The 25,051-nt window shown below is 41.0% G+C and overlaps 1 protein-coding gene across 2 annotated transcripts in view; it reads right to left on the bottom strand.

The window, feature by feature from the left end:
* SNX24 (sorting nexin 24) overlaps window positions 1–25,051 on the bottom strand; it is a 131,160-nt gene that overhangs the window by 38,916 nt on the left and 67,193 nt on the right. For both annotated transcript variants that reach the window (XM_070411488.1, XM_070411489.1), the window contains exons 2-3: window positions 24,724–24,807; window positions 11,590–11,694 (exon numbers count right to left, since the gene is read on the bottom strand). In XM_070411488.1, the coding sequence (XP_070267589.1) occupies window positions 11,590–11,694; window positions 24,724–24,807 (189 nt within the window). The remainder of the gene's footprint in view (window positions 1–11,589; window positions 11,695–24,723; window positions 24,808–25,051) is intronic.

The following is a 25,051-nucleotide window of genomic DNA, read 5'->3' as shown; positions in this document are numbered from 1 at the left end:
GGCTCTTGGCCATAAAATAGGTATTTTAGGTAACGTAGGTAAGTGTCAAATTTATAAGTGCTCTGCAATCATAAACACTCTAGTGTGGAAGTAAGAAAATGTGGCTCACAAAATGGTTTAAGGGCATGTTCCAACTAGGACAGAAACTGCCTATCGAGTCAAAGAGAACACTGCTGAGAAAACACTAGGTGGGAGAGGAATCGAAGATGGCGGCATAGGTAAAAACCGGAGACTGCCGCCGTAAACAACCACTTCAAAAATACAACTAAAAGTCGGAACGGACATCAACCAGAACCACAGGAAGGCTGGCTGAGGAGAGACTCTTCAACTAGAAGCAAAAACAACAGCATTCCGACGCACAGAGGAGGCGCAGTGTGGAAAATTTAAAGGTACGGTGGTGCGGTGGTGAGGTGGTGCGCGTGCAAAGCGGGCTGGTGGCTGAGGGCGCGGTTGTCGTTTTCACTCAGGAGTGAGTCTCAGACTCTGGGCTACAGATCCGGGCGAGTCTCTAGGGACCCAGACTCAAACGGGAGAAGCGGGACTGTCTGGCTACAGCCCCTCCGAGGTTTGCAGCGGTTGCTGGGACAGGACTGAGAGCGGCCATAGCTGCTCCCTCCCCCCGCCCTGTTGAGCCCGCCCCGCCCAAACCCTGCGCACAGCCATTTGCCGATCGCCTCAGGCAAGGGCTGGACTAGCGCCTCCCCAGAAGAAAGACGCTTTCCAAACAGCTGATTCCTACAGCCAGTCGGCCTGGTGGTCAAATCCCTCTAGTGTTAACTACAACAATTAAGGCTTGGCTAGAACAAGACTGCGCACAGAGACCACAAGGGGGTACACCAAGAAAGCATAAAAGATGCGGAGACAAAAAAACATGACAGAAATGGAGGATATGGAGCTAAGAATCGCAATTTTGAGGGCTTGCCATAAATTTGTGCAGAGCCTCACGAAAACTAATGAGACCCTCGATGCTACGATAAAGAAATTAGAAAGTAAGCATACACGGACTGAAATAAAGAATATTATACCCAATAGCAGACCAGAGGAGCACAAGAATCAAACCAAAGATTCGACAAAAAACACCCAATTGGAAAAGCAAAATGAAAAAAGAATCCGAAAGTGTGAAGATAGTGTAAGGAGCCTCTGGGACAGCTTTAAGCGGACTAATATCAGACTTATTGGAGTGCCAGAAGATGAGAGACAGCAAGATATTGAAAACCTATTTCAAGAAATAATGGCAGAAAACTTCCCCCATCTGGAGAAAGAAATGGACTTACAGGTCCAAGAAGCGCAGAGAACCCCAAACAAAAGGAATCCTCTTTGGACCACACCAAGACACATCATCATTAAAATGCCAAGAGCAAAAGACAAAGAGAAAATCTTAAAAGCAGCAAGAGAAAGAGGCTCAATTACCTACAAGGGAATACCCATACGATTGTCAGCTGATTTCTCAACAGAAACTTTGCAGGCCAGAAGGGAATGGCAAGAAATATTCAAAGTGATGAATACCAAGAACCTACAACCAAGATTACTTTATCCAGCAAAGCTATCATTCAGAATTGAAGGTCAGATAAAGAGCTTCACAGATAAGGAAAAGCTAAAGGAGTTCATCACCGCCAAACCAGTATTATATAAAATGCTGAAAGGTATCCTTTAAGAAGAGGAAGAAGAAGAAAAAGGTAAAGATACAAATTATGAACAACAAACATGCATCTATCAACAAATGAATCTAAGAATCAAGTGAATAAATAACCTGATGTACAGAATGAACTGGTGATTATAATAGAATCAGGGACATAGAAAGGGAATAGACTGACTATTCTTGGGGGGAAAAGGGGTGTGGGAGATGCGGGAAGTGACTGGACTAAAATCATGCACCTATGGATGAACACAGTGGGTGGGGAGTGAGGGTGGAGGGTGGGGTGGGAGCTGGAAGGAGGGGAGTTATGGGGGGAAAAAAGAGGAACAAATGTAATAATCTGAACAATAAAGATTTAAAAAAAAAAAAAAAAGAAAACACTAGGTGGTACCAGACACCTGCCTGACATGTAATGACCACGTCATTCTGGAAGTAACTGGGACCTTGTCTAAGAATTTTCATGTAGCAACAGGTGATGAGGCAACTGTTCAGGTAAACAGAGCAACTGCTTACCCAACCATTTTCTATATAAAACACCATTCCCAAATTTTAAAAACTGAAATGGTGTTTTACATAGAACATTGTAGGGTAAACAGTAGCACAATGGGGAAGGGGACCAAGCTGCTGCAGGATTGTTAGGAGAGTAAAGACGCTAGTGGAAGAGAAAGAGAACAGGCTGGAAAATATGTCCAGTGGAGTGGGAAGGCAGCCTACTTCGGGAGGCAATGTCTTGTTAAGCATGGTGGTGGGCGGCAGGGTTGAAAAGGGTAAAAGGCAAGATACAGAGACTATTATGCTGTGAACTCCATGACGTTAAGCCTACATACAGGCTGTGTAATACATAATAATAAAAACTTATTTAAAATGGTCATGCTGCAACCTTTTTTGGGGGACTATTTTATGGGCATGTTGAAGGTCTACTTTATAACACAGGTGTACACATGTGTACAAGTACAACAGACTGCATTTTATAAAGGTTTATGCTCCAGTTGGCCTGACTTGAAATGCACTCTAAGTCTGACCAGTCACTGCTGCCATAGATGGACCCTAAAAGAGGACTCTGCATAACCTCATTCCCACCCCTGAATGAATAGGGTATGAAATCCATTGTCAAATAAAATCTCATGGTCAGTAAAACAATTAAACTTGTTTTCCAAAACTCGCCATGTTTGAAGAATGTATTCTAGGAAAGCATATATGTCATTGCTCAGAGATGCCCCCATTGCAGATGCTGGTGAAAGCTGGACAACTGAGGAGAGTGACTTAGCACTTGAGCACTCACTAGGGCTAAGCTTTTCTTTGAAAAGAATCCTTGGGGTCCTGAAAATGCCAAGTACAGGGTGTCCCCTGAAATGTATACACACACTTTAACAGGTGATAGCTCCATTTTGAAAATGAAATGTATTTCAATAAACACTGGCTTTATAATTACTCCAAGTGTGTGTCTACATTTTGGGGGACACCTTATACATGTAAATTTAAAAATGCATCACTGAGGTGGTAAGAAATAAGGAATCTAAAGCAGCCTTAAATGGAATATCAACAGAAATCCTGATAGATATAAGCAAGAACCAAAGCTGGCTCTGTCCCATGGGTAAGCTGTGAACCCTAAGAGGTGAGCTCCGAATAAAGCTACTGAAGGATACATCCCCTGAGGAAGGGAGAATGAGAAACACCTTCACAGGTTGTAACCTATATTAATGCCTTTTGGGTAGTCCCACGTATACACAGTATTTTGTCATAATGTTTAATGTAAATCTAACATTTAAATGTTTCAGTAGCCACATTAAAAAAGTAAAAAGAATCAACATGTATTTTAACTCAATATATATAAAATATTATTTCAGCCAAACCGGTTTCAGTTGATAGAGCGTCGGCCTGCGGACTGAAGGGTCCCAGGTTCAATTCAGGTCAAGGGCATGTATCTTGGTTGCGGGCACATCCCCACTGGGGGGCGTGCCGCAGGCAGCTGATCGATCTCTCTCATCAATGTTTCTAACTCTCTATCCCTCTCCCTTCTTCTCTGTAAAAAATCAATAAAATATATATATTTTAAAAATCAATAAAATATATTTAAAAAAATAAAATAAAATATTATTTCACATATAATCATTATAAAAATTATTGAGATATTTTTCATTCTTTTTTGTTCTATGGTTTTGAAAACTGTGTAATTTTTACATTATTAGAACATGTTGATTCAGACTAACTACATTTCAAATGTTCATTAGCCACATGTGACTAGTGGCTTCCATAATGTACATACAGCAAGGTTGGTTGCATAAGTAAAACCTATCATGAGAATTCAGATGATATCATACATGAATTTTCTCAAAGCGGAAAAGGGAAATGTGGTATTCTCTTGGAGCTGCTCATTGAACAGGAAGAATTTTACCATATGTTAGTTTGCATCAAGAAGTTGGACCATTTTATTTTGCTAAAAGACATGGAACAGTATTCTTTTACTTTTTATGATGTTTGTGCACCAAAATTTATTCGATAAATGCTTTGCTTTACTTGACAAAAGCAAATAGAAAGGTGACTGGAAAGAAACAGATAATGTATACATTTAAAAAACTCACTGATTTAGTCATTCTGTTTGGTGTTTGCAAATCTAAAAATGAAAACAGTTTGCAATTATGCAGTAAAGATATTAGTCACCTTTTCTTCAAAAAACTATTAACCATCAGGCTTCCCAAAGTATTAGATTTTATCAATGCATGTCCAATAAAAAGAACCACAAGCAATGATAAGCTAGAACTCATGAGAAGTGTATTTAATATCTGTAATCAGTCCTTATAAGATGGTTTAAGTTTTAGGTTAATGCATGGCAGATGATGATCAGTAAGGTACACTGTTCAAAGGATGTTGCCCATTTAAAAACCAGGAAAATGTGGACTAAGATTTTGACTTTGCTATATTGAAATTCTAATCAAAATTCTAATAAAGGTATCTTTCACTCTCTTTGTTTGAATCTCTGTAAATTATTTTTTTTAAATATATATTTTATTGATTTTTTACAGAGAGGAAGGGAGAGAGATAGTCAGAAACATCGATGAGAGAGAAACATCAATCAGCTGCCTCCTGCACATCTCCCACAGGGGACGTGCCCGCAACCCAGGCACATGCCCTTGACCGGAATCGAACCTGGGACCCTTGAGTCCGCAGGCCGATGCTCTATCCACTGAGCCAAACCGGTTTCGGCAGAATCTCTGTAAATTATTAATTAAAAATCTTAAAATGACAGGAAACTAAAAATGGTTCACTGGATTCAGATGGTTAATGGGTTCCCTTCTTTTCTTCTGGGAAAGTGAGCGTCAATATGTTTAAAGAGATAAAACAGAGGCTTGAAAATATGACCAATAAACATGTAGGCAGATAAAAAAAATCAAATAGAATTCTTAGAAAGAAGAAAGCATAATATTAAAATTTAAAAGTCAATGGATAAATTTCCACTTCCAATAAGATGGGTTAGATGTACTTTTTCTTATTCCTCCTGCTAAATATAATTAAAACCCCTGGACCTTATATATGAAGCAGACATAAGATTATAAAAGGCTAACGGAAGAAAGAAGACCTGAGGAATGACATAGTGGTGAATTTTATCTTTCCTGGATTTTAGTTCTGCCTCATGTATCTGAACTTGGAGCAGAAAAAGCTGGCAACCAGGAAATGCCAACAGATGTAGCAAAGTCCCAATAAAAGCCTGTTTCCTTTAGGAAAAGGATCATATAAGAGACAGCCTGGCAAAACACAAAACTACTGACCATTCTACTTCTGCCAAACACCACAGAAGAAACTGTGGCCACCTCCAGTCATGCCAACAAAGGTCTAGCAGAAAGCCTGGACCTAGAGTGGAAACACTCATGAGGGTGTATGAGGCACCCGGTGCCAGGGTGGTATCAGAGGAGGCCAAGTAAGGAGTCAGAAATGTGCCCCTCCCTTGCAGTCAGTGGAGACTACAACTCCCTCCACCTCAGCAGTAATGGGAGCCCCTTCCTCCCCCAAGCGTCAGGGAAGGCCCACGTGGAGAATCTGATCTACCTTCACCTGGAAGAAATGAGGTGGAGTCCCCCATCCCCTACCTTCTCCAGACTGAACAGTATCAGAGAAGCCAGCTAAAACACAAGGTTTAAATAAGATCCAGAATCTCATAACATAATGCACACAAGTCTAGGATTCTATCAGAATCATTCATTACACTAATTCTAAGAAGATCTCGAACTGAATGAAAAAGACAACCAATAGATGCCAATGCCAAGATGACAAGGATGTTAGAATAATCTGACAACGATTTTAACGCAGCCATGATAAAAATGTTCCCATGAGTAAATATGAAAAGATTTGAAACAAAAGAAAAAACTCAACAAAGGAATGAAATATAAAGTATCAGCAAAAACATTAAAAGCTATAAAGAAGAATTAAACAGGAATTTTAGAACTGAAAATACCATAACCAAAATAACAGCAGAATGGAAGAAACAGAGGAAAGAATCAGTGAACTGAAAGACAAAACAACAGAAATTACTCAATCTGACCAATGGAGAGAAAACAGTCTGAGGGAAAAAAAAAAAAGAACAGGGCCTTAAAACAACAATATAAATTAACAAAAAAGAAGAAATGGAAAGAAAAAAATGAGGGGGTGGGGATGTGCCACCAATTCAAAAGTGGGCAATAAAAGAAACAAAACCTCAGAAATAGAGGGATTAATAGGAAGCTAGATGTTGAACTAAGCCTACTTATATGAGTAATCATGAAAATGTAAGTGGGAAATTTTAATACACCTTTCTTTTTATAGATCAAGTGGCTAAAATACAGGAGATTTGAATAGCATGCTTAACAAACTTGATGTGGTTGTATACAGCACACTGCACTTACAGTATATACATTTTGAAGCACACATGGCCAATTTTAATAAATGCTTCAATGTGCTGCTGGAAAAGTTAAAAACATAATACTCTTTGATCCAGTGCAGATTACTGACCCAGTGGAACATTTTGTATAATTTGAAGATTGAGTGAGGGGAGGCTAGTCAGATAACAGGCTCTTCTGAAGATAGCACCTTGCATCTACTGTATAACAAACCGGCCTCACCCCAGCTGTGGAATTGTTTTCTTCAAACAATTTTTTAAGGATTTATAGTAGCTTAGATGATCCTTTGTTGTGGTTTCTGTGAACTGCTTCTGTGTAGTTCCCCACGCTCCATGTATGTTTAATTATCGCTCACTCCTCAAGAAAAAGGTGGAAATATAAACAGCTTGTTCTCAAGGTAGAGACATAAGACATGGGTACCTTTCTCAGAAAGAGAAAGTTCATGTAACTGCAACAAATGGAACTGATGTATGCAAAATTCCCATCAAAAATCTTTGACTAAAAAAATCATGCCAGCTTGTAATTGCTACTACAGAACAGAGAGGGGACCTGCCCATTAAATCAGCCTCAAATAAACAAATGGAGCCATGACTAAACCTCAAGCTTACCCTCCATTTATTTTTTCTTTTCAGAAAGATTATGAATCTTCATCTTCGATGTAATGAAATCTTGCCAGTGTCTGGGCATTAGAGCATTTCTGTCCTTCTTTGTGCCCTGCCCTTGAATCGCCTTTTCTATCTAAAGGTTCATATTCTCCAGCTTAAGGGAATTTTCAACTATTTTTCCTTTGATTATTCCCTTCCCTACTTTTGTATTTCCTCCCCTTCCCCCTCCCCCTCCTCCTCCTCCTCCTCCTCCTCCTCAGACTCTAGAAAGGAGAAATTAGACCAGTCCTCTATGTCCTTGTGTTGGAGAGTTTTTGTGTCTGTACTTTACGGAACAGCATCCCTACTAACGAGAGAACTACTGAATGTTTTCAATTGGATAGCACAACTAATTCTAAGAACTCGTGTGTGTTCTTGATTTCTCCCTTGACACCGTATCCTATGTCATCATTTAGATGTAATACTTTTATGAAACTCTCTATTTGTTAAATCGATCTTTAAGGTACATTTTGTGTCCTGAATGATCTTTGATGGAGAGCCAGCGCTTTAGTTCATGTTGGTCTTTTTGTTCATGCTACTCATTTCGGCAAGTGCCTGGCGATCTGGTTATCGATCTCACTGGCGGCTTGGGTGCGTTTCCTCTGCTGGTGTGTCAGCAGCGGCGCTCGCCACACGCCTCCTGCCATGTGGAAAGGCGGTGTGGGTGCAGCACGCGGTTGGGCAGACTTTTCCTTGGGGGTTGTCAACTTGGGCTCCCCAATGTCTACGTGAGAAGCTTTCGCTCTCCTCAGCCATTCTGCTTAATATTTTGTTATATTTTTTGTTTTTAGGGTTAAAGTCATACAATTTTTTTGCCTGGCCATAAACATCAGGCTGCCTATAGTCCGCAGCGTGTGAGGAGCCTGGGCACCTGTCCCATAAATACCCTGAATGAACCACTCGTTTTCAGTTTCACTGCTCACCTTGGCCTCTCCTTCACCTGCTGATTCTAAGCAGCTCTTCACCACAGCCATGGGCAGGCTGCCTCCCACCTCTAGCACATGCTCCCACAACCGAGTTTAGACCACTGCTTTCTGCTTTCTGTTGCATCCATTCACACACGTCTAGGAATTTCCATCTTACAGAAGGGTGTTAAAAATTTTTCTTCCTTTGATGGTCTTCTCTTTCCCCTGCCCATCTACTACTCAACTGTCGGGATTTACTCCTTCTTAAGTTTTTATACTTTTATTTCAGTTGGATCTCAGGAAAGATGGGAAGTCATCTCAAATGAGGAGATAAAACATTATATAAAACATGTTTGATGGTCAAATCAGTTTGGGAAACCCCAATTAATTTATTCTTAAGATTTTTACTTCTATGTAAATGATTTAATACAGCAAACAGACATATATACATATTTCTCACAGGATTCTAAATATTCAAGTTATAGATTGAAAGAATCACTAATCTATTGATCTATCAAGGGAGCTGGGGCATATATTAGTCAATTACATTGTGACAGTTGATGGTTATAAGGTCTTTTCCATTATTTATTATTATTATTATTATTATTATTATTATTTATTATTTCCCTAAGTAAAATTATATGTCAAGGCTGAAAAATCTTCTCAGACTTGGAAAATCCGCAATGCATAATGCAAAGAGCCTACACTAGGAGCTAAGAAACTAGAATTCCAGTCCCATCTCTAATATACTCCAGGAAGTGAAGCAAGTTTCTTCACACCACTGACCTTAGTTTCTCCATCTCTAAAATAAAAGAGCACCTTTGGAAATGCGTTCCACCTTCGGAAATGTGTGTCTTGTGCTCACCCATGGACCAAGCTGCTCCTTGGACAAGGGGAGCAAGAACTGTTTTCTCTGGCTCTCTCAAGAGTTAATCTGCCCATTTTATAGGTGGGAAACTGAGGCCAGAGAGATGATCATGACCATAACCAAAGGGCAGAAGGCAAGCTGGGTTAGATAATGCCTGTGTTCCCTGGGAGATGGAAATGGCATTGGAGTTAATGCTTTCTCAGGTTTATGGACCAGAAGAGGGCCTTCCTAGCCAGCTCATGCCCAGGTGGGTTGGCTGCAGGACGGCGCCTGCCGAGGTGAGTGGGATTCTAACTGGAGTTATACAAGTGAGCAGTAACAAGTCTTCTCTCTTTTTTCTAGTTTTGAATATTATTTATTTATTTAGACTTAAATACCGAAAGTTATGGTGAAAAGACACCTAAGCCAGAGTTTCTGGTTCACTTGGGATTGGTAAGCACTCCCACTCATCCTTCCACCTCCCATCCAGCTCCCAATGCCTGCAAACAGAGTCAGGTGCGAAAGGGAGAGGAAGCGCCCTTGAACTCCCCAGGGACTTCACACACACAACAAACTGAATATAAGTGCACAACAGGAAACAAGGCCTCTCCGTCCTTCAACCACATCTTTCCAGCCTCGTTCTGACACTAGAAAGTTCTAAGCTCAATTTGAGTGTCACTGTAAACTCCTCTTTGTGCCAGATGATTTTACCCGCATGTTTATGTTCCAAGTACAAACAACTTAAAACGTTTACACTGAGCGGTAATGGAAGTCATGTGTCAAATACAGCGGGAGGGAAGAGAGTAAAGCTTTCTTCAGAACTAAAGCCTGAAGATATACAGTATCTGTGGAAAATCTGCCTTACAAATAAGAATGCAATGTTTACCCATACCATCTAATTATACAGAACATGCATTTTACCCTTTGCATACAATGTCTAACATCTCATTTTTTAAGTTTTTTGTTTTGTTTTGTTTTGGCTTTGCTCTACAGTGTTGCCCGAAGCTCTGAACGTCTTTCAGCTCCATATACAGACTCTCAAAAGCACACGGCCACACACTTTCCTGTCATTTGTGGTCCCCATTTCCTTTCATCTCCCACTCCCAGGGAGAGGCAAGCCAAGGGACTCACCACCATGTTCAAAAGCAAAAGAGCAAAAACAGTAAAGAGAGGCCCCCTTAGATGTTCTCAGGGCTGCCAGCTGCCAGCTTTCCTCTTTGGGCAGTGTAAAGACCAGGAAGACGGCAGGAGGCCAGGAAAGGGCTCAGCATCTTCCTGCAGGGAGAGAGGCCCCTGAATTTATCACCAAGCCTTTAGTGACAGCCTCTCCTCAGCTTCCAATCACCAGTTATCCAGGCAAAACCACTCAGAAAAGATCTGAGAGACTGGCCAGTGTTGCTCAGTGGTTGGGCATCGAACCACTATGAACCAGGAGGTGACGGTTCGATTCCCGGGCACATGCCCGAGTTGCGGCTGAATCCCCAGTAGAGGGTATGCAGGATGCAGCCAATCAATGATTCTCTCTCATCATTGATGTTTCTATCTCTCTCTCCCTTGCCCTTCTTCTCTGAAATCAATATATATATATATATATAGATATAGATATATATTTTTTTTAAAGAAAAGTTCTATAGAAGAAATAGTATGCTGGCTTAACACAGCCTATAGCTGCCCTCGTACACAGAATCCACACCAAGATCAATGTAATGGGGTTAGGAAGATATCAATGGAAAATTCAGGCAGGGCTGCCAATTTCTTTGCTGTAACATGTCTTAGAGATGGATAGATAGATCATCACGGTAAATTCATAACTTTGGTGAAGTCCAACTTTTTCTTTTTGAGAGCCAAGACTCCCCGACCCCCCATCTCACACCATCTCAGTCCATTCTCATGTGTCAGCCTCTAAAGTGGACTCAGGTGACCTGCTTGACCACAAGGCTTCCACACGCTGCCCCCTCCCCCAACCTCATCTCAGCACGTGCCCTGTGCAGAGTTCTGTGGACAGGATAGCTATACTGAACATTCACCTGAGCCCTCCAGTCTTTATCATTTTAGATCCTGGAAAAGCGGACACTTTCCTTTTGCTTTTTCTGTCACTTGGCAGAAAGAGGGTACTTTTGTTCATCTAATTTAGGTAGTTCTATTTGTAACCCAGCTGCAGGCAAGAGCATCCTACTGTATTCTTTTTAAAACATAAATGCTAATTTTCAAAGAAGTTGGCACTCCATCAGAGGCAAATTTTATACACTCATTCTCAATTTGATCCCATAGATGGACTTGCCAGCCCGACCAAGAAATTCAGTTCCTCTTACCATCTCCCAAACACCCTAAACCTCAAGGCAAGACAGGCTACGAGAAAGCAATACAACTTGGAGGGGAAAACAAAAAAAGGAAATCAAAGTTATTTGTAGAGCTGAATTATAAAAACAAACAGACCCTTTCAACATCAGTTTTTACCTTTATACTAAATTTTCACTTCCCTGATCCGGATAACCAATTTTAAATAGAACCCAATTTAAGCTAAAAGAACCAACCAACAACACAACTATAATTTTAAACTTTATTTTAATCTAGATGGTTTGGTAGCTTCATGTATTTTGCATCTCACCCATTAGTTCTGAGAAAAAAATACTGAGATAAATGGCTAAACTATGCTATAGTCATTGAGCATCTAAACACATCTTACCTGTAAATACGTTTCCAAGCCTTGTCGTCGTTGCTCCAACACTTTTGGGACCCAGTTCCTCACATGTTTTGAAGGGATTTCTGGAGTCTTAATACATTTCTTAAGCTATAAAGACAGAAACAAACAAAAAGTATAGGAAATGTATCTTAATTATAAAGACATTATTAGGGGGGAGCCAATAAGAAAAGTGAACTGTTATCTCCAATAAAAAGAAAGAGCAAAATATGATAACACTGAAAATCAGTCAAAAAATTCTTAGCGGTCCTAAATGTTTAGATTTCAGGATAAAAATTTTGTGTTTTTGGTAGTTGTTGCTATTGTTGTACATCACCTGTATTTCAAACTGGAATTATTGTTTTCTAAAAAATTAAAAGTTCAGTACATTAATTATAAAGAAAGTAAAAAAGTTTATAATTTCCAAAATCAATTAGTACAATGAAATTCTGGTTTCATGAAGTACTTTTCTGATGGAAAGTATTTCTACATATTTTTCATATAAAAAAGCAAAACAAAATGCCATTGTTTATGATCATCATACCCTAAAATGCCATCTGAGCTAAATCAATCATTTGGAGAGTTTTATAATAGAATGAACTAAAAAAACAGAAGCTGTTCCTTCAAACATTCCTAAGTATTAGGTCCAAATTCTGTTCATGAAAACTGAATGATGGTTCTCAGCTAAGCCTTTCGGGGCAGCAGTTTTAAGGAAACATATAAATGAAAAATAATTATATTGGAAGTTGAGTTAGAAAAACCTGTGTCAGGTGTATCCTACCATATCCACATCCTAAACCTGTGAATATTACCTTACGTATCAAGGTACTTTGAATATTTGATTAAATTAGGAATTCACAATGAGAAATTATGCTAGATCATCCAGTTGGGCTCAATGTAATTATCCAGTTGGGCTCAAGGAGGGTCACAGTGAGAGAGAGATTGGAAGTGGCTTGCTTTGATGATGGAGGAAGGGTCATGAGCCCAGGCAACCTCTAGAAGCTGGAAATGGGAAAGGAATGGGTTCTCTCTTAGAGCCTATGACACCTTGATTTTAGCTCAGTGAAACTCATTTCGGACTTCTGACCTCGAGAAGTATAAGGCTACAAATCGGTGTTGCTTAAGCCACTAAAGTTGTGTTAACATGTTACAGCAGCAATAGGAAACTAATACTCTGCCCCCCAAATGGAATGAATTTTAATATTCTAATCAAGAACTTGGAAAACCTACTGAGATTGCTCCTTTACTACACACGCAAAGACACAGCATAATAATCTCTTAAAAAATGCACAGTTAAATCCCAGAAACTAATACTGTAATACAAAATTCTCCCCATATATTAGCATATGTTCACCATTAACCATTCTAGGCTAAACTTTGTTGCACGCGATGCAAAAGAAGGGGCCTTGGGAAATGCGAAGATCAGTCTGTCTGGTGCTGAGCCTGTTTACCTCCTCCCTCCACACCTGAGGTGCTATTAAAATGACAGTGTGAAAGTGCGGGCGGAAACCCCAAATCTGTTCTTCTTATCCTCCTCACCAACAGAACTACATTATTGGGAATAATAATGTAGTCTTCTAAATTTAGCTAAGAAGCTAAAATTTCCAAGTTTCCTTGCAGAGAGTGGAAGCCAAAGGTAATCAGAAGCCACTGAGGAGGGCTTTCTATAAAAACTCTTCAAACATGGAGCAACGTCAGCTGGCTTGCACTTTCTATCCTAACCCCCTTTCACCTGCTTCCTGCCTAATAAAATGTGACCGTGATGGCTGGAGCTGCCACGACCATCTGCCACCATGAGGCAACTCTGAGGGTGGAAGCCAGATGTTCCAGATGATTGAGCAGAAAGAAAGGAGGAGCCATGCACCTGGCAGCCTCCTGGAGCTGCCACACAGCCCCCACCGGCCCACCTCCAAACTTGTTTTTTGTTAAAAGGAAAAAATGAACCCCTTCCCACCTTCTTTGTAAGGTCACTGGTATTTGGACTTTTTGTTTTATGTACTTGGATTTAATCCTGGTAGACATTAAAAAAAGAAAAGGAAGAAAGCCAAAGGGAATAGGGCACAGAACAATGAATAGAATAGGGCAGGGAGAGAGAGGTCATCACCTTGTGAGAGATTAATGGTTTTCTAAAAGACAGAAAGCAGGAGCATGCCAAGGAAGAAAACAGAGCAGAGAAAGGCCCAGCCCAGAGCCCCTCAGGAAGGGGATGACAATGGGTGCGGATTCCAATCTTCTTAGCAGCCCTGAGAGGCTCTGTGCTCAAGACTGGCATAAGAAGAGGGATTAGACCATGCCATAGCCTGTAAGGGCACTCTACCCCCACCACAGCAGAGTGGCTAGCAGCCTGGTTTTATCCCTGGCACATATACTACACCCCATTAAAAAAAGGGTCAATGTCCCTAAGGAAAATGAATGAAGTGTTTGGGTTGAATGAGGGTTTAGCCATTCTAGACATAGTGGTTTCCATGGGGTCCCCAGCCTAATAGCTGGCTCTCTCCCCTCATTCCTGATGATGAGGTCCTTTAGCAGACATACCCTACAGAAGGACCAGACTTACGTACCCAAAGCAGAGGAACCAATGACAAATAGTCTCATTGGATGGGTACTCTGAGATCATTTACATCACAAAGCAGCACTATAAAAGCAAAAAGACAAGAAAAACAAATGGGACAACTAATCCCAAAGGAAACTATATAAATCAAATAGCAGAAGAGATCTTTAAAAATTTGACTAGTATCTTTAGGAATATAAGAAAATATTGCTTCTATGAAACAAGAACAGGCTGCTATGAAAAAGAATGATTCAGAGAATAAGAAACAGGCATTGGGAATTAAAAACCGTGATCTATATATATAAAAGTCCAGTGACCGGAACGGCAAAACGACCAAATGACCAGTGGCTATGATGCGCACTGCAGCAGCCAACCAGCCTGATCCGGGCCCCGATCGGCCCCCCGCCCCAGCTGGCCCAGCCCCACGGCCCCTCCCCCAGCAGGCCCACATTGGGGTGGGTGGGCTGGACCCCACCCATGCACGAATTCGTGCACTGGGCCTCTAGTAGAGAAATAAAAAAAATGAAAAGAGGTAGAATATAAAAGTCTCTCAAAGTACTATAGCATAAACAAAATGAGAGAAAAGGCAGGTGAAAAGATAAAACACATATAGAATTAATCCAGGAGACTTCATATAAAATTAATAAGCCTCCCATAAAGAATAAGAAAAACTCCTCAAAGAATAACATTTTTATGACTTATGTATGCCTTCAGATTAAGAATCCATTGAGTGCAAGCATAATACATAAAAACAGACCCACACTTACTAACATTTATCTGTTGAAATTTCCGAATATCAAGGACAGACAGAAAACAGAAAAAGATCAGGTGGTAAACTAAGAAAGTAGAACTGCATTGGCAACTGACTTATATCAGTAGCAGTGAATGCTAGACAATGAATGCTTCAGAGACCTAATTTGAAAATGGATTTCTGGAACTAGCCGCACCATTAATCAAGTGAGAGACCTTCAAGGACTCAAAAAATGTACCTCCCATGTCTCCTTTTACATAAAGTTGAGCATGTAATTCTAGAAAACTGAGGATACACGCAAGAAAGAGGAAAAATAGGATTTGGCCTTAGAGCTCTGCCCCATCAGTGTGGGGAAGGGAACTCCAAGGACAGCTGAGCACAGCAGCCTAGAGAACCACCAGTCTATGTTGGAGAGAGGAGCCTCCCGGAAAACAGTTGATTTCATGCAGTAGATAGTATGGAGAAAATGGATAAATTTTAGGATAAAACACATTATTCTTTTGTCTATTAAAAAAAATAATTCCTGGTTGGTGTGGCTCAGGGGTTGAACATTGACCAAGGAACCATGAGGTCATAGGTTCAATTCCTGGTCAGGGCACATGCCCGGGTTGTGGGCTCAATCCCCAGTAGGGGGCATGCAGGAGGCAGCTGATCAATGATGTTCCTCTCTCATCAATGTTTCTATTTCTCTATCCCTCTCCCTTCTTCTCTCTCTAAAAATCAATAAAAACATTTAAAAAATAGCCCTAGCTGGGTTGGTTCAGTGGATAGAGCGTCAGCCAGCGGACTGAAGGGTCCCGGGTTCGATTCCAGTCAAGGGCATATACCCGAGTTGCGGGCTTGATCCCCAGTAGGGGGCATGCAGGAGACAGCCAATCAATGATTCTCATCATTGATGTTTCTATCTCTCTCTCCTGCTTCCTTCCTCTCTAAATAAATAAAAATATATATTAAAAACATTTAAAAATAATAATAATTCCCAGGGAAAGCAAAGATTCCCTGAAGGACATGCAACAGAAGACACTCCACTTTCAGGTGTTATTCTGGTGCTAGAGACAGTCCTGCCTTCATGGGGCTTACATACTAGGAAACAGACAATAAGAAATAAACAAGTTACTAAAACAGGGTGAGGGCCGAGAATAACAGCAGGGTGTGTGTGTTGGGGGCAGCTGGGGAAGGCCTGTGTGAGGTGGGTCTGTCTGTGACCTGATTCATGCTGCGAGGGAGCCAGGTAAGGAGCTGGAGAAGGAATGTTATGGCAAAGACAGAGCAATGGGAAGGGAGGACCAAGCCTGGTGTTCAACACACAGAAAGGAGGAGACAGGTTCAGAGAGGGGCAGCCTCAGGCCCTGTAGGGCCTTGGAGGCCAAGATGGGAATGTGCATATTATTTTAAATGGGAAGCAAATGGAATTTCTTGAGGAAGGGAATGACCTGCTGCAATTTTTACTTTAAGAGACCATGTGAGATTCTACCAGCAAGATGGACTATGAGGGGGCTGGAGTCAAAGCAAGGAGACCCGTCAGAAGCTCCTGCATTAGTCCAGGCGAGAGATGATGGTGAGCTGAACTATGTCCTGGCTCTGGATGGGAGAAAGGGAAGCCTGCAGGAGTGTGTGGAAAGCAGAGGTGATCAGAATGGCTCTAAGACCTTCACTGTTTTAAGGTTTTTGACCTCACTTGACAGTCATTATTGGGTGACCTGACTGTTGGTGGCAGGATGTCAGATTGGATAAGTGGCACAGAACACTAGTTCTCTCCCCCAATCCACTGTCCCTCTCCTCTATAGAACAGAGCTCAAAATTTTCAGCTGGGTACATGACCACCCAGAATAAAAAACACATTTCCCAATCTCCCTTGAAGCTAGGTGTGGCCCTCTGACTGGATTCTGGTCAAAGGCAGGTACATAGACATGTATGTGTAGCCTTCAGGAAGTGGTCTTAAAGGGAAGGACTCTCCTTCTTTCCACTCCTTCTTATTGGCTGAACTGCCCATGTAATGGCTAGACCTGGAGTAGTCACCTTCAACCATGAGGTGGACGCCTCATATTGAGAATGGCAAAGCCACAAGAGCCTGGGTCCCTGATGATCATGAAACTGTACCACCAGCCCCAGGCTTTATGTGAGAGAAAAATAAAGGTGTATCTGTTAACGTCACCATTATTTTGTCTCTAGAGTCACTTGCAGCCAAATCGAATCCCACGTGAGCAGGAGACATCCAACTCTGAAGGGCAGAGGAGAGGAGCAGGGCAAGTGGTGAGGAGGGAGAGGTGGAACAGTACGCTGAGTCAGGATAATTCTCCTGGAAGGGCATGATCAGACTGTGCGGTTGATGCTGGAAAGTCAAAAACTCTGGGTAAAAAGAGGAGGAAGTCGGAGGGTAGGCCCCTCTTTCAAAAAGTGATACTAAGAGAGAAGGAGAGCAAGGGGGTGAACAAGGAGGGGGACGCATGGGGTCAAAGGCAAGTTTTATTTTGTTAAATGGCAGATACATGCTAGGTATCGATGGAGACTGCTCCAATATTGAGGAGAGAGAAAGAGAGGAGGAAAGGAATTTTTGCTTGTCAGAGAATGCATACCATGTCTCTACACTACTTGAGGTATTTCTCAAACAAAAACAAGAGAAGAAAAATGCTGTTATTCTGTGGAAATCAGCTTAGTAGGTTTCAATGTAAACATAAAGTCCCTTTAACTCAAGAAGCACAATATTTCTTGTATTGCAGAAGAGAAAATCAACTCCATTATCTGTCTCCTTTTTTTTTTTAATCGTGAAGATAGAGGACTGAAAGCATTTTTTTCTTTTTCTTTATGTCAGGGGTACTGAGAAAGCCGATCATCTCAGCTGCTGGGGGCTGTGACAGCATTTGCAGTTGAGTAATGAATTGCTCTAGATGAGGAGAGACAAACCTGAGACGATCTGCTTCCAGTAGGACTCAGCTGCTTACAAGATAAATAACCCCCTGCCACTCCTGGCGATGATGAACTGTCCGGGCCACACTGCGGCCCGAGGACGGCCTTCCTGATCCCCGCAGAGAGCCAGCAGATTCCCCGATACCACAAGCACAGCCCCCTCCGCCTGCGTGACCACCCCTTTCCTGAAGAGTTTCCACAGAACTTGCTCTGCACAGACCCGCCGCATATGCACTGACTGCAGTACCCGTTTTTCCACAGAAAGGAGCAGAAATAGCTTCCGCAAGCACACAAAGAAGAATGTGAAAAGAAAAATAAAGTTAAGGAAAGAATGAGGGACATTTGGGGTCACATTCAATCTTTTACTCCATACTGTCACCCCTATATCCTCAGGGCTCCCTTTAGAGACACTGCACACCATGCTGTGTTCTGGTTTAACCCCAGATGGCTGTTTTTTGGTTCTTCTGAAATATGTCCTCCATTAAATGAAATACGAGGATGCAATATTTTACTCGAGCCAAAGGCAGACAATAACAGGAATGAGGAGAGTTAATCCAGGAGCAAACCAGCACCGTGTTTCCCCGAAGCCCCTGTGAATAAAAGGGTGGCTGCAAATGACAGGAAACCACTGAAAGGCATGTGAAATCTGCTCAGCGCTTGCGAAGGGTTTTCTCTCTACACCTGGACTATGGACATAGGGAGGAGATGCTGTCTTCAAGGCCCACCTGGGAAGAGGGGAGGCACTTGGCTGTCGTGGTGGGGCCTGAGCAGGAGTTGTGGGACATGGACAAAGCACCTACAAGGTTAAGGCTCATGCTGCCCTCACAGCCGGGGCTGGGCTATAGGGACAGCACCCTATAACTTTTATTTTTAAAGAATATTATGCTAAACATGAACGAGAAGACTAGGGTAGGGGTTTGTTTTGGTTTCAGTGTGGTGGTGGTGTCTTCCCATCTTAACTAGCAGAGCTACAGAGGAAGCACAAGTGTACCCTGGAATTAAAGTTACAGTGAACTAAACTCCCACAATAAAAACTGTTCTTGTCAATAAAACATTCTTCCCATAAGTCATAAATATGCGCGGTGATGTTCTCCAAGATCCCATTTGCCAAATACTTATTTAATGCCTAACATGTGCCCAACACTAATAGGTGGTGAGGAAGATACAAAAGATAAGACATGGGCCCTACTTTCATTTTATTTATTTAAAATAATTTTATTTTATTATTTATTTATTTTTCTTGATCTTAGAGAGAGGAAGGGAGGGGGGAGAAAGAGAGAGGGAGAGAGAGAGAGAAAAACATCGATATGAGACAGAAACATCAATCAGTTGCCTTCTATACTCCCCCAACCAGGGATGGAACCTGCACCTTGGTATGCGCCCTGACCAGGAATTAAACCCACAACCTTGTGGTGCACAGGATGATGCTCAAACCAACGGTGTCTAACCAGTCAGGGTGAGCCCTACCTTTAAAAAAATGTATCTTCTAGCTAGAAAAACTTGGGGACAACAAAGTTTTAATCATCTCTGATATATTCTTAATTTAAGTAGAAATCTTTATTCTAAATGGAAAGGAGTCTACGGACAAAGAGACTAGGGAATAGAAGAAACTCACAGGGAAGCAGGAGAACCTGAGAAGTTTTAGTTTGGTGTGAATACATGGGAACACAAAGGGAAGGACATCCGGCATGGCAAAGACAGGAAATGGTGATGTTCACATACGGGGGAAAGGGGACTGCCGTTGATGTTTTCATAGGCGAAGCAGAGAGAAGTAAGGCTGGCCAAGGGGCTTGTGGTAAATAAAAGAACGGTCCCCCCTAAAGATGTCTATGTCCGAATCCTTGGTAATGTGGGTGCATTACCTTCCTGGCAAAAGGCGCTCCGTAGATGTGAGTATAGCAAGCATTTCGCATGGGAAGATTAGCCTGGATACCCAGGTGGGTCCAATGTCATCTCAATGGGAGGCAGAAGTCTCAAGTAAGAGACAGGAGATGTGATGATGGAGGCAGACGTTGGATTGATGATACTGCTGGCTTTGAAGATGGAGAAGGGGCCAGGAGCCAAGGAATGCGGGCAGTCTCTAGACCAGCAGTTCTCAACCTGTGGGTCGCAACCCCTTTGGCAGTCGAACGACCCTTTCACAGGGGTCGCCTAAGACCATCCTGCATATCAGATATTTACATTATGATTCATAACAGTAGCAACATTACAGTTATGAAGTAGCAACGAAAATAATTTTATGGTTGGGGTCACAACATGAGGAACTGTATTTAAAGGGACAGAAGGTTGAGAACCACTGCTCTAGACGCTGGGAAGGCAAGGACACTGATTCTCCCCTAGAGCTTTTGGAAGGAATGTAGCCCTGCTGACACCCTTAGAGTAAGATAATAAATGTATGTTTTAAAGCAAAGTCTGTGATGATTTATTACAGCAGTAACAGGGCACTAACACAGGGTTGAAGATTATTGGCCTCAAGACTTGTTGTCCATGATTTAGGAGACAACACAGACCCACTTCAATATATTTGAACCAAAGAATGAAGATGAAGACAGTGTTTTAGAAAAACTGATCTGCAGCAAAGAATGAATAAGAAGACAAGGATCAAAAACAGTTAAAGAAATACTCACATAAAGTAGTAAGTTTTAGGATGGTAAGTGTATAAGTGAAAAATGAAATGGTGCATATAATGGAAATTTGGAAGAATGAACCAATAGGACTTAATGACACTCTGGATATGGAAGGTAAGAGAAAGGTACGAAAGACCTCCAAGGTTTCAAACTTTGTGGCTTCAGTGCTGTGATGGAGGGAGGGTGCGAGGGTTGTGTCTAAGAGAAATCTCTAAAAATATAACCACACCAGAGGAATCCTCAAATGTTGATAGGCATGAAGATTATCTGGAAGGCTGGTTTAACATGCAGATTACTGGGCTCCATCACAAAGGCTGATTCAGCGAGTCTGGGTGATACCTAGGGATCGGCCCTTCAGTAAACAGTGCTCTGATTCAGGTGATCCAAAGTTCACACTGTGAAAAACACCAATCAAGAAAAACTAAAAGGAAATGAAGTCAAATACTCATCATAGCTCTGGAAGAAACAACGAATCTTACTTAAAATCTGAAGGGGTAAAAATTGACATATTAGACAACATAAAAATTTAAATCACTTGTAAATTAAAATAAATATCCCAGCCAAAATAAAAAGGTCCCTGGTGAAAAATACTTTCAGCAAATGGCTAATATTTTATTAACAGGCCACAGAAACTAACGAGCAAAAACAACTGAGACCCCTGCAGATAAATGGGAAAGCAAGTAAATAGAATTCCAAAAAGAAGGTCTAGAATCATAAACAAACTTAAGAAATACCAATTACAACAGCAACAGGGCAACAAAGATTGCTTGCTAAATAAACAAATATCATTTGGGGAGGTAATATTCAAAGCTGATTAGATGCTGTGCTACCTTCACACTTGCTGCTCGTATTATAAATCCGCTAGACCATTTTGGAAGAAAGTAATTTGGCAATATATATCAGCAGCTGCAAACATATCCATACTCTTTGACAGAAAATGCTTCCTTAGTAATTTAGCTCAGGGACAAACTCTTGAATATGGGGGCGGGGGGATTATATGCAATGAAGGCTATCAATTATTGGAAGTTTACCATGCAATATGCATGATATCATTTAGTCTGTAAAACAAGTCAATGAAGTTAGTACTCTAATTAGTCCCATACTAAAAATGGGGAACCTGAGGCACTGAATGATCATGTGACTTGTTCCAAGGACTTGATGAGTGAGGGGAGGTAAAGGCCGGCTGGGGAACATCTGCTTCCGGAGCCAGCACACTGCATTTCTACACCATCGTTACCACCACGTGGGACCATGGTGAGCACAGCAGTGTTTGTTTTACTAAAAAACGCAAGAAAAGAAGGAAAATAAGAATCGTATTGGGATAGTAGAAATATGTGTGGGTAACTAGTTTATTTCTCCAACCCCCATATTTTCTGCAAGATCTAGCTTTGTAAACCTAATTACTTGAGAGGAAGAAAATTATGCACATAGGAAAACAAAAACCAAAACCTCCTGAATTTTTCAAAAAAGTTCAAAAGAAATCCTAAGAAAAGTGTAAATGATTAGGATATTTTCACATTTTAATATTGACAATTACAAACGTTTGGAAGAAATAGTAATCATTAAGAACTTTCTTCAGACAACCAGATGTACTGTCAAACGGGCAATGACTTTCTGCATCAAAATTAGCCTGACAATAAGCCAGGAGGCATTTTTGTTGTGTTTGTGGTACATGGAGAAGAGCCATGTATCTATTATTATACAAATGCACAGCACTTGTTAATAGCTCCCATATTATTTTAGAATTAACTTGGAGTCATTGGCTAAACACTTTTTTTAACATGTGATAGATACACCGTAAAGTGTAAGAAAAATCAGGACACTGGCAAGAGAGCAAATTGCATCCATTGCAGAAATAGTTGAATTTTTTTTTTAATTTAAATGACAATAAATTTAACTACATTTAAAGGGAAAACACTTAATGTAAAAACATAACATTCAAAGCACATCACAAAACTCAAATACGGAAATTGGGGTACCGAAATTCTAACAAAAGGATAAAGTTACGTAATCTGGCAGCAAAAATCAGTAAAGCTTGTATATTCTAATTTTTGCCCATTTCAATCTTTCTTAACACAATTTTACAGTCAAGATTACAGACTTGTTTTTACACCCTACCATTATCTGTACTTTCATAGTTACCCTTTTGCCAAATCTTCTACAAATACAATGAATGGAGCAAGTAAAGGAGCCTTCTAGCGGCTGCTTTCTGCTCTGTAGTAAATATGATTAGAGAGTCTCCCAACTAAAATTCTGCTCCAAAAAGCTATTTTCTCCCTCTGTGTCCTTGTGAGGATGTTTTAACAAAGCTGCTAGAAACATGCAAACTTGAGATATCTGAGAATTCCTATTCTCTTAACTCTACTAGGCCTGCTGATATAAGAATAGCTAAAATTATTAACAGGATTGTAGAAATTGAGAGAAGTCCTAGAAAATCTGGGTGTTTTTTTCCTGTCTGTGTGTATCTAAGAACTGCCTACAATCCCTGGGAGAGGGTCCTCTTCCGCAGAAGAAAATAAACTGTATTAGAGAAGAGAAGAGGGTAAGCGACCCTCTGCTCTAGGAAGTGTGGGCAGCCTCTGCTCGGGGCGGGCCTAGCTGGCAGCCACCAGGCTGTGCCTCGAGTGGAGCTGGTCCCCGAGTTATCTTCTGGGGACAGCTGGGCTGTGTCGGGGTCCTGGCACCTGGGCACTGACCTGGGAGGTTAGGAAGGAGGCTCACAGTGACAGGCTGCCTGGTCATCAGAGCTGGGCTGGGGATGGAGCTCTGCTTTTCATCTCACTGTAAGGACTTATTGCAGGATTTACCCAGTGGAAATCTCTCTAGCATCTGTTTCCTCGAAAAACAGTAAACAAAATGGAATTTCTTGAGAAGGACGTGAAACCCACACTCCAAGTTTGTTTCTCTTGCCTCTGGGTTGAAGCTTTTGTGAAGTCAGCTGGCAACACCAGGCCTGAACCTGTGCTCACCTGTGCTGTTGCTTTTGGAAGTAAACTCGGATGTAACACAATTTTAACTGGGGAATTAAATGTGATTGAATCCTAATAGAAGAGTGTACAGGTAACTGAGAGCTCCTCTTTAACCATTTGTATGCCGTAAGCGTCTATAGACACAAGCGGCGGACCTTTTTTAATTAAATTCAAAATATCGTGGCAGTTAACTGGTTAAAGGAAACAGAGGGAAACAGTCTCACTCATTTCTCCAGAATATCCTATTAAAGTTTCCACTCAAGACCCTAGTCTCAAAAAAAAAAAAAAAAGACTCTACCTGGTATTCTCCTTTTTTAAAAAAGTGGGAAAATTTAATTATAAAAAATGCTAAAGAACTTTTAAAACAGAGTAAGCACATTATCACATCATTTATGCTCTGCCATATCCCAGGGAATTTAAGACGTATTTAATGAAATTAAAGGAATAGACTTTCTTAAAATCTTCCCACCTAACTTCTTACCTAAGTGACAAAAGTGAGGAAATTAAATTATGCCATACATTTTACATATGTGTGCGTATGTGTGTTTATATATATTCATACACACACATATACATGCATGTGAATATGCATGCATGAAAGAAAAATAGTATAATTGCAATAACTCATATACAGTGATTTTCTGGTCAATTTCATGAGGTATCTCTACTAATAAAGTAATTTCAGCACCCCAATGATAATCTATAATCTGCAAAACATTACATTTTGGTATAAAATATGAAAGTATTCACTCTTCCACTCTTTACTGATCATTTCTCCCAAAACTCAGCTATTCCTTTTACATTTTTGTCTCTTTTATCTCAGACTTTTAATGAAGCGCCAGTCCTATTCTGTGGCCTTTACAATTCAACAAAAGGCAGTGAGCCTCTGTCACAAGTTGCCCAAACAGTCCTACGCACACGTGGCAGGTGTATTTTCTGGGTATATGCAAGTATAAGTTGATTTTAACACATTTCTCCCTATAAAATAAAATAGTCTTTTGCTTTTCTTCTTTCCCTTTTGTAAGGCCCATTAAGTATATTTCATGGCTAAAATAGGGTCTGGATTTTATTCTTTCTGAACCTACCATCCCTGGCACAGCACACTGCGAACAGCTTGCCGTCTCACATCTGCTCATGTAAAAGATCTTATCAGAAAACTCACCCACTCGGAAAGCACACCTGAAAGGACTAAGTAATGTATTTTCAAATGAAATTTACTTCATGATAAAGGATATCATACTGTTCAAGAACTCTTAATGCTCTTAGGAACCCCAAAAGCAGTCCTAACGTTATACCATCTGCCACATAGAGAAAAGGGGGGGGGGGGCGGATTACCTTTTTGTGCAAGGCATGAAATTCGCTGTACCTTTTCTCAACAAAATGTTTTCTTCCATTCATTAGCACTTCTATCTTAAACACCTAAGGAGAAAAAAAAAAGATTAATTCTACCAGTTTGAAACCCTCAATTGTCTGATGTGGTAAGTTTGTGACCATGATATATTTCATCCCTTTAATTACAGTAGCTGATCCCCCAAAACCCAGAAGGCCCAGGAGACCCTTGGCCCAACAGCACTGATTAATGAGCCCTCGAGCCAAATGCTCACTAACAAACTGCAGTATCCCCACAAACGTGTCTAGAAACAACGGAAACTTAAATGCCTTA

This window comes from Myotis yumanensis, unplaced genomic scaffold (genome assembly GCF_028538775.1).
Source record: "Myotis yumanensis isolate MYYU_CA2020_CCGP unplaced genomic scaffold, mMyoYum1.0.hap1 SCAF_4, whole genome shotgun sequence".
Taxonomy (NCBI): domain Eukaryota; kingdom Metazoa; phylum Chordata; class Mammalia; order Chiroptera; family Vespertilionidae; genus Myotis; species Myotis yumanensis.
The sequence above is the reverse complement of the archived record's forward strand: the minus strand, read 5'-3'. Positions and strand labels throughout refer to the sequence as shown.